At 35.1% G+C, this 11726-nt stretch overlaps 1 protein-coding gene across 1 annotated transcript; it reads right to left on the bottom strand.

The window, feature by feature from the left end:
- Nucleotides 1-276: 276 nt before the first annotated feature.
- Nucleotides 277-11374, bottom strand: LOC111634572 (glucosidase 2 subunit beta-like). The gene is made up of 16 exons (XM_023379375.1): nucleotides 11133-11374; nucleotides 7857-7973; nucleotides 7485-7580; nucleotides 7355-7412; nucleotides 7165-7282; nucleotides 6181-6244; nucleotides 6040-6105; nucleotides 5222-5327; nucleotides 3545-3623; nucleotides 2071-2166; nucleotides 1922-2008; nucleotides 1683-1851; nucleotides 1532-1601; nucleotides 1299-1463; nucleotides 1125-1224; nucleotides 277-1049 (listed from the first exon to the last, which is right to left on the bottom strand). The coding sequence occupies exons 1-16, from the start codon at nucleotides 11260-11262 to the stop codon at nucleotides 900-902; spliced, it is 1671 nt and encodes a 556-aa protein (XP_023235143.1). The 5' UTR covers nucleotides 11263-11374; the 3' UTR covers nucleotides 277-899.
- Between the last annotated feature and the right edge of the window lie 352 nt (nucleotides 11375-11726).

Genomic DNA, 11726 nt, shown 5'->3' with positions numbered 1-11726 from the left:
GAGTTCACATTTCATGTTTGTTTGTATTCAGCAACACGACACATGGCTCATATGCCAAGAGAGCCGTCTCACAAGAGGACTTGGGAGACGGCTCTCTTGGCAGATGACCCATCTTGGACATGAAACTTTCTGGCTTTTCTTCATGTTTATAACACCTAAAAAGCCAGAAAATTTCATGTGTCTGATCCTTTGGCATGGTGTGAACCCAACTACATGTTCAGTGGTTTTCTCCACTCAGCCACTGATAGCAGTTCATCGTTCAAAGGCTAAAACATGTATTGAGATAGTAAAAGAAAATTTTATTTGCAGTTAAATTTAGTTGCATACATCATTTACTTTTCATTTTTTTCAGTTATCTTGAATTTTGGGAATTATGTTAAACTTCAACTGTTGTCAACACCTCCCAGCTAGAGCCTCGAGAAATTCCAAGTGGTCAGCGGTCAGTCCATTTGCAAGGCTCAAACCTTTGACTGACTATCATCATTTGGCAGATTTAACCACTGATATTTTCAAATATTATATCAATACTGTAAAATTAATACACATAATTCCCATATAATTGCATAACAATTTGAACTTTTGACTCATTGGTGTGGTCTGCCAAAAAAGCACAACAAACAAACCATAATTTTGCTTACAACTAAAATATAATTGGTAAAATTTGAAGAAAAAAATAATTCCATTAACATTTTAGATGTATTTATTAAAAAGGATCTTGACAACTATTGTATAAATTAAGATAAAGAAAACACTTCACGAACATTAAACTGTTTATTAACCAATAAGTGGAATGTCACGGTAGCTTGTGGGAAGATTTGTTTTCGAAATTTAAATGTGGAAAACAATGTATTATGATTAATGATTCGTGTAAACTGAACAATGATCCAATGATAAAAAGTTTAAAGTTCTGTATGTATGTCTTTGTGTATACTTTCGAAAGCCGGCGGCGTCGAACACAGGGCTGGAGTTTCAAATTCGTACTGGTATTCGCATCGGCTGGGTTCGGTTGCCGAGAAAAGTTTGTTTTCAATTCCACAATATACTTTGACCTACGAATGAAAAATTTGTAACTTGTAGAGTTCCATTTCTCATTTTAATTTCATATTGTAAAGAATATTACTAACCACGACTGATCTTGCGGGTCCATTCCAACAAACTGCGCCTCCCTCGAATTTCATTACGGAATATTTGTTATTTTCCGGACCTTCCCACTTTGACCATTTTCTGAAATGTATAGAAGAAATTCACACACAAATTCCATATTACTTCTGAAGTTACTTATCATTTCTTAAACTCACCCCAAAGTGACAGAAGATCCACCTGATTTTGGTTCCTGAGTGGCAACGTCAAAAGGACAGAATTTATATACATATTCTCTGTCGTGATATTCGAAACATTGACCTTTTAAGACAGCAAATTCTTCTTCTGGTCCATAATCACACTCTAAACTTTGCTCCACATCTCTTTAATAAAATAATTTGTTATGACAGAATATTTCGCTAAATGAAATTTTAAGAACTAACATTCAAACCTTATGTCGTCAATGATCCTCTGAAGATTTCTATCAGCTTCTTCAAATTCTTGTTTGGCTTGTTTAGAAGCTAAAATGGCATTAAAAATTACATTAATGAATAAAATGTAAACATGTAATTTTAAGTTACAAAAAATTAAACCGTGCAAACCATCAATAATTTGCTGTACTTCTTCGCTATACATTGGTTTTGATGCTTTTTCTTCTGGAGCAGGCAAATCTTCTTTTGGAGGAAATTCCATTGGTTCTAAGTCTTCGTCGTCCTCTTCGTCTTCGTCTCCCTCGAGTGGTTCGTCATCCATACTGTCTAAATCCTCGACCTAAGTTGAGTTAGAAAAAAAATTACTATTCAACATTACAAGAATAATTAGGACAGAAATAGAAACATACTTCTCGTTCTTCTTGTGATTTATCTTTATCGCCACCATCGACGGGTTCAGGTGCAGCAGTTTCTTCACTCGGTGTTTCTTCGGTTACCTAAATAAGTAATCACATTTAAGAGCCTATTGTAACAATTTAACAAATGATAAAATATATACCTCATCCATTAAATATTTATATATAGGCTTCATTATCATCCATCCAGTTGTTATGAATTCTTCTAGATTCATTTCTTCTTTCATATGAAGGAAAAACTACAGCAAATATAATTATTATATTTCAATGTAAAAATTCAAAAATAAGGAATACTTGATGTGTTTTACATGACTGTATTATTAATTAACAGATGTGAATGTTGTTCCAATCTACTCTTTCCATTGAATTCAAACTTCCATACAATAATTAGAGGATGTTCTACTATATAACATCAATAAAACTACAACAGAATCTCTGTAAACCAACATATCTTGGAATGGCAAGTGTTGGATTACAGAGTTTTTTACATATATACTATACAGTAAAAGAACGCACTTGGTTCACATGTTAGTTTATTATATCAATTACAATTGTGTTGTTTTTCCAACACCACATACAGCAAACAACTAGCAGTATATAGCAACATCAGTCTCTATCTGTTGCGTATGTCGACAATCGATAACATGAAAATTCATGTGTGCACTGTCCTGCAGTACATCAGATTACTGGACCTGTCGGACTATAAAGACGCTACCATATTTATCAGATGTAAAATACTCGATACCATCTGACAACTATCATCAGCAAATGCAAAATAGCAGAGCAAATAATACATAACGTGACAATAATCAATCTCACTTTCCTTACGTCTAGTTTACATGTCTGCTTCAGGTTCTACACATTTGAATCAAATCATTTACAGAGGAAACACTCAGTAAACCATTAATAAAATATTGCTGGAAGACATAAGAAAGGTATGAGATTGATTATTGTCATGATAAGTTCCAGCTGTGAAGGACAATTTAAGTTTCCAAACTCAAATCCTTTTCTTAAGACCCAAAAGTGGCCGAGCGGATAAAGCCACCAAACAAAAGAAGCTGGTCATGGGTTTGCACCTGAACAAAAGTTGTTCTCTGGGTTTTCTCAATGTCAAACACCTAAATAGAAATCAGTTTTTTATAAAAACTCCTCCCGGGTGGCACCTCCTTCATAGATTGCCAATGTGGCATTGCCATATTACATCAGACCAAACATTTTCTTAAGAATAAAACATTTATCTGATCCAAACAGACTTTTTTTTTTAACTCTTTCTGCCCTGTGGGCACTAAGAGGGCCTCTTTTTGCAAGCCCATTATGGGTTTGGCCAGGCCCACAATGGGGCTGCCAGGTGGCGAGGGACTGGTGCTCGACATAATCCGAACGAACCACCCCCTGAAAAATTCCTGAGGATTTTTCGACCCGTTCGGATTAGAACCTGGGTCCCCCAGTGTGGTAGGCTGCTACCTTGACCGCTCGGCCATCCGGCCGCAACAGACTAGAAACTAAGAGAAAACTCGACAGCATTCATCTTCTATTCAATTTAGGATTTTTGGCATCTCTTGGGTATCTAAATTAAGTAGAAAGGGGAAAGAAGAATAACTCAAGAATCTACATTACCTTTGCCTCTTCTTCAGATACAGTGCCATCATGATTATAGTCAAATTTTGAAAACTGTTGAAGTTCTTGATAAGTAACCCTGTAAAATAATTAAATATTTAAATGAAAAATTCTCAAATCTTCATATGACAAATCTGCGACAAAAATGAAAGTAGTACAGTGTAATTAATTTATTCAATTACAGCAATTTAACTTGCAACAAAAAGTTTGCTAAAACTAAACAATTGCTAGATTATATTGGGTTATATTAATGTTACTTGTCACTAATTAAATATGAAATAAAATGGCCTTGAGGTAAGCATTAGGTGCCATCTCTTAATAATTTTAATATCCATAATTAAATAATAATTAATTTGGAAGTTCTGGAAGAAAAGAATCAGCCCAAAGTCCCAGTCAATGCCATAAGTAATAAGTATGATTATATATCAATTAAAAGTTCTGGCAGCAAAAATTACAGTTGAGCATCAATTATCCGAATCAATTGGGGACTGGGGTTGTTCGGCAAACTGATTTTTCGGATAACTGATTATGTATGAAAAAATATAGCCTATCCCATGTTGAAATTCGTTTAAATCCTGGCACGTCTTTAAGTACCCTCTCATGGTTGTGTCAATGCTGCCAGCTAAAACATGTACACCAACAAAAATAATATTGGAGTAGCCCAAGACAGCCGAAGATTGCAGTGCCACAGCACTACTGGAAATTTAAATTTGCCGACTGGAAAGCCTTCGGTTAATTGATGTTTCGGCTTATCGATATTCGGATAATCGATGCTCTACTGTAGATAGAGGTCCAGGGAGTAGCATAACTGGCAACGCATCTGTATGGCAAGCGGGAGTTGTGGTTTCAAATCCTACTTTCTTCCAGAACCTTATAAATTGACTCTTTATACATGTTTGTTTCTGACTCTATAGTATGAAACTCATGTAATGCAACTATATTTTTTTATATTTAAGCAAGTTTGGCATTTAATTATTTATGTTCTATGTCTGTTAGCATTTGTAAATGATCAATTCTTGGAACATCAGCCTAATGATCATTAAAAACAATCAAAAACATTCGTTTTTTCCAGTTGAATAAACCTTTTCGTTGCTATTTAAGTTTGTGCGATTGGCATATATTGTAGCAATTACATTTTTTACTTATAATACGATTACACCAGCCAAATCTTATTGTGACAGTCTTAAAGATTTGAAAGACCACCATGAAACTTGGTTTGTTGATTGAGTATGTACCTGATGTCAATATGGAAATTATGCCTACTAGAATGTTGTGGATTACTTCTTGCCAGATTGAGGTTCCTGAGCTCAAGAAAGGCTATCAGAACTGTACAAAGAAAAAAGTATACCCTTCTCTGACAACTATTAATCTTGGAAGACAGCCTATTAACCCTCTTTACTGTCCAGACTTATTAAAGTGTGTTAATGCACAAGTCATTGTGTAACTCTATTGCTCAGCACACAAACATTTGACTTTCGTATGCACTTTTAAAAAGTTGTTATAGCCAAAAGTCAGATAAAACCTGTATTTGTATACTTTTAAGTATATAAATCATCACCTCACTCACACAAACCAATTATTTATTGAGAGTAAATGACAAGAAGAGACTATCAATACTTTCATATTTAAGAATTTAGTATCATTACTTAAAAACTATTTATAGAAGAGAGTACTCACTTGCCGTCATTGTTAACATCCAGCTCTTGAAATGCTTGTGTAGCACTGACCCTTTCCTCCTGTTCACCTTTCAATTCTTCCTCTTTTTCTTTTTCTTTCTCCTTCTCTGTTAAAGTAAATTAATAGTCCTATATATACAATAACATTATCTCTCTTCTACTTATCTACTTCATTTATTTAAAGCTTAAATCTAAACTAAGAAGTGAGCATGGGTTTCAACTGTCAAACTCTATAAGGGGTATACACAAATACATTGAATTATATCTTAGTTTGACTACATATTAGTTAAATACAAGTGCAGAAGAGTATAGCCTAGTCACCATGCATCCCCTAAATCCTACCTTGGCTCCTACAAAAAATAGCAACACAGTTTAAATTACAAAGTCATAGAGCATCACAAAGCTAGAACAAAATGCTTTTTGTCTCATTAAAGGGGATGCAGCTGAATGCCATCGAAACAAGACAGAGGGAACTTCATACGCTTTTCTGAATAGTCTTGTGACGAAGGTGGTGCAACATTTTCATTTGCACCTTGTATACTATAATTAAGTAAAGATTATGAGGCTCAATAGGCAAAACATAATGTCCTATGCTCAAAACATCCAAGGCAAAGCTTTATGATGAACCTCAAGTTCTCTTTTACACAGTTTTATGTAATAAATAAGTCCTTATCACATATTTAACACTGCATTAAAGTTTGAATTAGTTAGTTCATTAGAATGCAAGACTTTTGATCTTTGAAGCCTAGGTTTATGCCAAAAACTGCTACGTTCTCAATATTAATATACAAAAGTAAATAAGTAAATTTAATCATTTACCTTGTTTCTCCTTTTCTATAGTATCCAATGCCGCTTTCTCTTTTTCTTCCACTTCCTTTTTAACAGCTAGTGAAATTTTTATATTTGAACTTTGAAATTATAATGCAAACTTTCTCAAATAATTAACGAAAATTAAAATACCTTCTTTCTCGTCCCTCAGACGTTGCATTTTTTCTTGTTCTTTCTTAAGTTCTTCTAATCGGACCTAAACATTACATGATTTATTTAAAGCAAATTAAATACAATATATTTATTTTGTTTATAAATATTATATAATATAAAAGAACGGAAATTCTAGTCTAACAAACACAATTTAAGCATCCCTTGACTTATAAAGTGCATAGATTACAGAGATCCGTTAATAAATCAACTATTACAGTTCTTGCAGTAGTATCACAACTTACAGTAGACCCCCCCATTTTACGACCCTACCTGTCGTTAAGCAAGCCATTGCAAATTAAACACTAATTTCTTAGTATTGAAAGTCAGAGGTTTCTATTCCGAAACATAAACTGACAGTCAGAAAGTGACTTGGCTATTAGCCAATTGATGCTTTTGGAGTAGTCGACGAGTCGTCACTGGAAGAAATTTCAACCAGTTGCAAAACTTCAACATCCAAGGAAAACATATGGCCTCTTAAGTGTTGTTTTTGTGGTCCAGATATGTAGCAGCTGCATGGTAAAACAGTCTGGAAAAAATAGGGAATTGTAGTCTGAGCAGAATGCAATTGGACATTATCACAAAAGAGCGTGACTCTGGCAGTTAACAGTTGCATGCCACACGTTTGTTGTGTCTATCCCACACAATATTTGCATATCCCATCCTCACTTTTTGATAGATGTCTGCAGTTCTTTTCCCCCTTGTAATGAAAAAGAGTGTAAATGCTTGCCATTCAACATTGTCCGGATTCTGTGGCTACTTCATTTTGCTTCATTTCAACTGCCAAAGAGGTGTGTAAACCCTAATTATTCACCTCTATGCAAAAGTTCAGGGTGCAATCTTTGAAGCAAATTTCATTAACGAATCAATTAAACTGTAGCACAGAATTCAGCCGTTTTGACTTATATCTGGCAATTTGTTTATGCTGCATAATTTTTAAAATAGGAAAATAAAGTAAATAAAAACCTTGAATTCTTCCTTTTTCTGTTTTCCCTGTTTAGTGAGTTCGGCCCTCAGTTGATAACCTTTCAAGTACGCATCTTGCTGTCTTTTTGCCACTTCCTTTGCTTTGTTACCTAATTCCCTGTTTGCGAAGGAATCTTAGAGCACCTTCTCAACATTAAAATAATTAAAAAACAAAGAAAATAAAGCATACTTGCACGTGTTTAGACATTCTGCCGTACTGTTGTATTCGTCGCTAGCATCGCAACAATCTGCAATGATTATTTATTAACTTAATTATACTTTTATTAAAGAAAACTTACGTAAAAATTTATGGTGGTTACCGCATATTCCGTCATTTACTCGTGACGAAGGTATGTCTTTTGGAATGTATCCGGCATTCGTACAATGAAATATTCCATTCGGACAAGCAGCCGTTCCTAAGTAGAAAGTTTAAAATATTTAATATAAAATAATAATATAACATCAGGAACCTGTAGCAACAAAATGTCGGCAGTACTTGCATCACGTAAACTAGCCCTTAATTCTCTGGCTGTACTTTAACAGATACCCAAAGAACTGAATATTTCAAGTGACGGGTGCAGTTCGGTGGGTTTCAATATCATCACTTAATCTTATTTAACTACTACCTTCTCTAAAACGACACGCTATTTTTATAAATTAAGAAGTTTAGATCATATTAATTTTATATTTACCCGGTTCGTCGGAGCCGTCGGCACAGTCGCAATAATCGTCGTTTATGTAGTGAAATGAAATGGTACCCGAACCATCCAAACAATTAAAATCTTTACTGGCATCGTAGAAAGCTTTCTCTATTAAGAAAATATATAAATATCGAGCATAAATTTACTTACATACAAACATGGGATAGATTAATCAGTATACAATATCATATTATAAGGTACAGTACAGGTTTATATACATATATACAGTACATACAAAAAATTCAATACATCCACTAATTTGACACCATTTCAATTCATGATTTCTCTTAACATTATTAAAGTTAATTAATTCTATATAAAGTAGTTGCGTAAGGTCTAGAATTCAAGATCACTCTTACAGAAAAACACAGAAATGGATGAAGATATCATTCGGATAGGCTGCGGCTGTAAAAACCTGCAATAGTTGTGACGAGGAAATATTACTATGCCGTAAAAGAAATGAGTACAAAATAGTGGCATGTCCAGTCGAACTATTATGCGCCGAATGTCAAGCAACAAAGAAGAAAGACAAAAAAACGATGAAATAGATAACTGCAGCGAAAGATAAGTAAAATAATTTGTGGTTGTTTGAATGTGATGGAAATAATAAAGGAGCTGCAAGAATATACACTGTGATGATTTTCATATGTTCTGAGAACAACAGCCGATTGTGGCATACTAAATGAAAGACTGAAGAGTACAGGCTTAGCTTATATTCTACCCACCTTCAGCCTTCTCACTTGGTATGCCAACACTTCTAAATATAGACTCTAGTCTGTAATCTGTACTAAAGATGGATGGAATGCAGGTGACAGCCTATATTACAGACTATGTACTAGAGCCTGTACTCTGTATGAGTGGTAGTTTGTAAACTATCCACCTCCAACCAAGACATTTTGTAATGATGTAAAATACAATACGACAAAGAAACAACAAAGAATTAGTAACAATGGATTAGAACAGTTAGAAAGATCAACCTAGTTAATTCAAACTCCAAAGGAGTGGTAGCTATTTAAATGTTTCCGTATTCTAAACAGTAACTTAATAGGCAATTAATGCTCTAAATGGATAAATAGATTTCTTATGATGACATTGTTTTATTTGTAGGTATTTACTTAAAAAATAAATCATATTGAGCTATCAGATACATTAAATCAATCATCATTCTATATAAATTTACCTAATTTAAAAGTTACTAAAGCTGTATCATAAATTAATGATAACTGATCGAGTGATAAATGTTTAATGATTCCAAAGTCTCATTCAAAGATCAAGATGACAATCTCCAAACATAATCTGAAGTTTTGACTCCTCTAAAATATTAAATCATCACTAGACAGATCTACGAGACAATGGACCATCCTTTGCTAAACACACCAGTTCTTGTCAGGCTGTTGAAATGAAATGGCAAGGCCAAGTTGGTAAGAGATGTTTTCATTATATGCCATGTTGCATTCCCGGAGGAGATAGTATAAACAATCTCATACTATAGTGTAGTGCTGGGCATAACTTTGGTTCTATGATGACAGTGCCCATAAAGGTCATCCTTAGGCAACTGCTGTGGATCATGCACTCTCATAAAATATAAATCCAATGTTGTTATGGCATGCCTTTCTTTTCCTTGTCTTACATATTAACAATAATAAACAAATCAATAAAGCTTACAATCAACAATAATGCAAAGTTGCTAGGAGTATTACCACAAGGAGTGAAAAAATTTGTTGTCGAAAGCTCTTAAAGAGTGGAGCCTCTTTAGCCCATTTTTGAACAAATAAAATACATAGAGTATTTCCTTATTAATCTAGACTCAGAACTGGCTAGAGCCACTAAGTTCCGGACAGAATTAAACAACAGTAACTGAGAATTCAAAGTAATCTTCCAGTAGATTGCTGACTGCACCTCTTACTCAATATGTAATCAGTTCAAACGCTGTTATTTTCTAGAAATTATATCACACCTCTTACTATTTAAATCTCACAACATGATACTGACTGCTATGCTCGACAAAAGCTAGCCATCATCAATAGCTTCTAATATAAAATCTTATGTAGATTGCTTACTAGTAAATCTACACAATTCTTTTCTTGTTTTTTATACTTAAATTCAGAGTCATATTAACCCAGGGTAGGCCCTAGGGTTTTGGGTACATTAGGCCTCCTCTGACACTATGATCACCCACTATGGTCGACAGCTCAATCCGATATGGTAGGAACTAGACTACAGCATATAGCCTTATTTTCTAAAATGGTATTAGTCCGTTTTCATATCTTCCCAGGTCAAAGCTCCCGTTTCCCAGCACACACCTAGTGTGCCTAACAGTTAAAACAGCCCCACATCTGTGTAAACATGGATGATAATTTGTAATATTAAATTATTTAACATTAAGAATATGTTTTGTAAACAGAAAATATAATTAACTACACATATAAACTGCTAAATTAAGTACCAACAATATAAGATATGATAAGATGCAAACTTTGAACGAGGAGTTTCCCACACCAGAATTGTAGACCCCCTGTACGAGCACAAAATTTAAAGGAACCACACCCATACACACAACCCTTTGCAAGACATTTGCCTCCAAAGATCAGTTTCTACTGCGTACCAGTACCGTCTACTCTTCGAGTCAGTCAAGACGAGCAATAGCAAGCCTACGAACAACACTCCACGCATAGTCGTGAACTTCGGTGCTTGCTATCACTCGCACCTCAAAACCCGCACCCCCTAAAACTATATAACATCAAGTACTCCACAGTCAAATGGGCTACTCAAAGCCAGCATAGTCGCTCAGGCCGAAGGGTTACATGCAATACTCTTAGCAGAGTGACACGACCCGAAAGCTGGCCATTGGAGGACTGCATCTCTCGAAGGGTCGCACGTAGGGTATGGTTCCTCTGACTTTTCTCCACCCATGGGTATGGTCTACAGCTCTAATAAGGTCCCAGCCATCTTATTCAGAGGTATATTTGCACCACGATTACTATAAAGTTGATTTGGATTTGTGAATCAGGTATACCAGGTAATCCGTGTGGTATGGTCGGCTGGAGTCACGTGACCGTGTGACTCTAGCCAAATGATGCTGTTGCTATGGTACCGGCTGGGGTCACGTGACCCCAGCCAGTACCATAGCAACAGCATCATTGGCAGTCAGATAATGCAAAATCCAACTTGGCAATTAGCTAAATGTTCGTATTTGCACAAAATTAATTTAAATTTGCTTCAGAATAACGAATAATTCGAGATTTTACACTCTTTAAATCATCTTACTTGATAAAGGTACACCTCTAGGCCTCAGGACTACAGTTGCATCGCAATTACTACTAATATTCGATAATATGGCGATCAATACCGATATTTCTAGTATATACAAGTTCTTTAACGACTTTATAACCGACATTTTAAAAAAAATTATTATAAATTACGGTCTAGATTAATGAAAACTTAGTCTTGTTGTTTAACGTGTTATTCAGCATTACAAGACGGAAGTGACGTTCGTCGCAACCGTGTTGCCAGTTCGGAATACTTCAGCTGGCAACACTTTAAACAATTAAAAATTAATAAAAAATAAATAAATAAATAAAATCGCCGATCTCGGGCAGACGACCAAAATCATTGGCTGAAGCGATTAAAGCCTCAGCCTACTGCTCTCGGGGATCCTGGATCGATCCGGCAAGCCGCTCGGCTATTTTCTGTAAAAGGAAAGTTGCGGATATTTATTGCTCCGTCCGTCGTCATCCAATCTTCCCCATTGCGGGCCTGTCCGAATCGATGATGCTTTTGCCAAAAAAAATTAAAAAAAAGCGTCTTAGTGCCGCAGAGGCGGAAATAATAAAAATAATCTACTATTGGAACACTAAAAAG

The sequence above is a fragment of the Centruroides sculpturatus genome, unplaced genomic scaffold, assembly GCF_000671375.1.
Source record: "Centruroides sculpturatus isolate CEXI.00-Female unplaced genomic scaffold, Cexi_2.0 scaffold706, whole genome shotgun sequence".
NCBI lineage: Eukaryota > Metazoa > Arthropoda > Arachnida > Scorpiones > Buthidae > Centruroides > Centruroides sculpturatus.
This window is presented reverse-complemented; position numbering and strand designations above follow the sequence as displayed.

Coding starts and splice junctions, on each gene's coding strand:
- LOC111634572 (XM_023379375.1), bottom strand. CDS start 11,262: ATGTCGGTTATAAAGTCGTTAAAGAACTTGTATATACTAGAAATATCG. Junction 7,413..7,484: donor AGTAAATGACGGAATATGCG/GTAACCACCATA, acceptor TAATCATTGCAG/ATTGTTGCGATGCTAGCGAC. Junction 1,050..1,124: donor GACCCGCAAGATCAGTCGTG/GTTAGTAATATT, acceptor TTTCATTCGTAG/GTCAAAGTATATTGTGGAAT.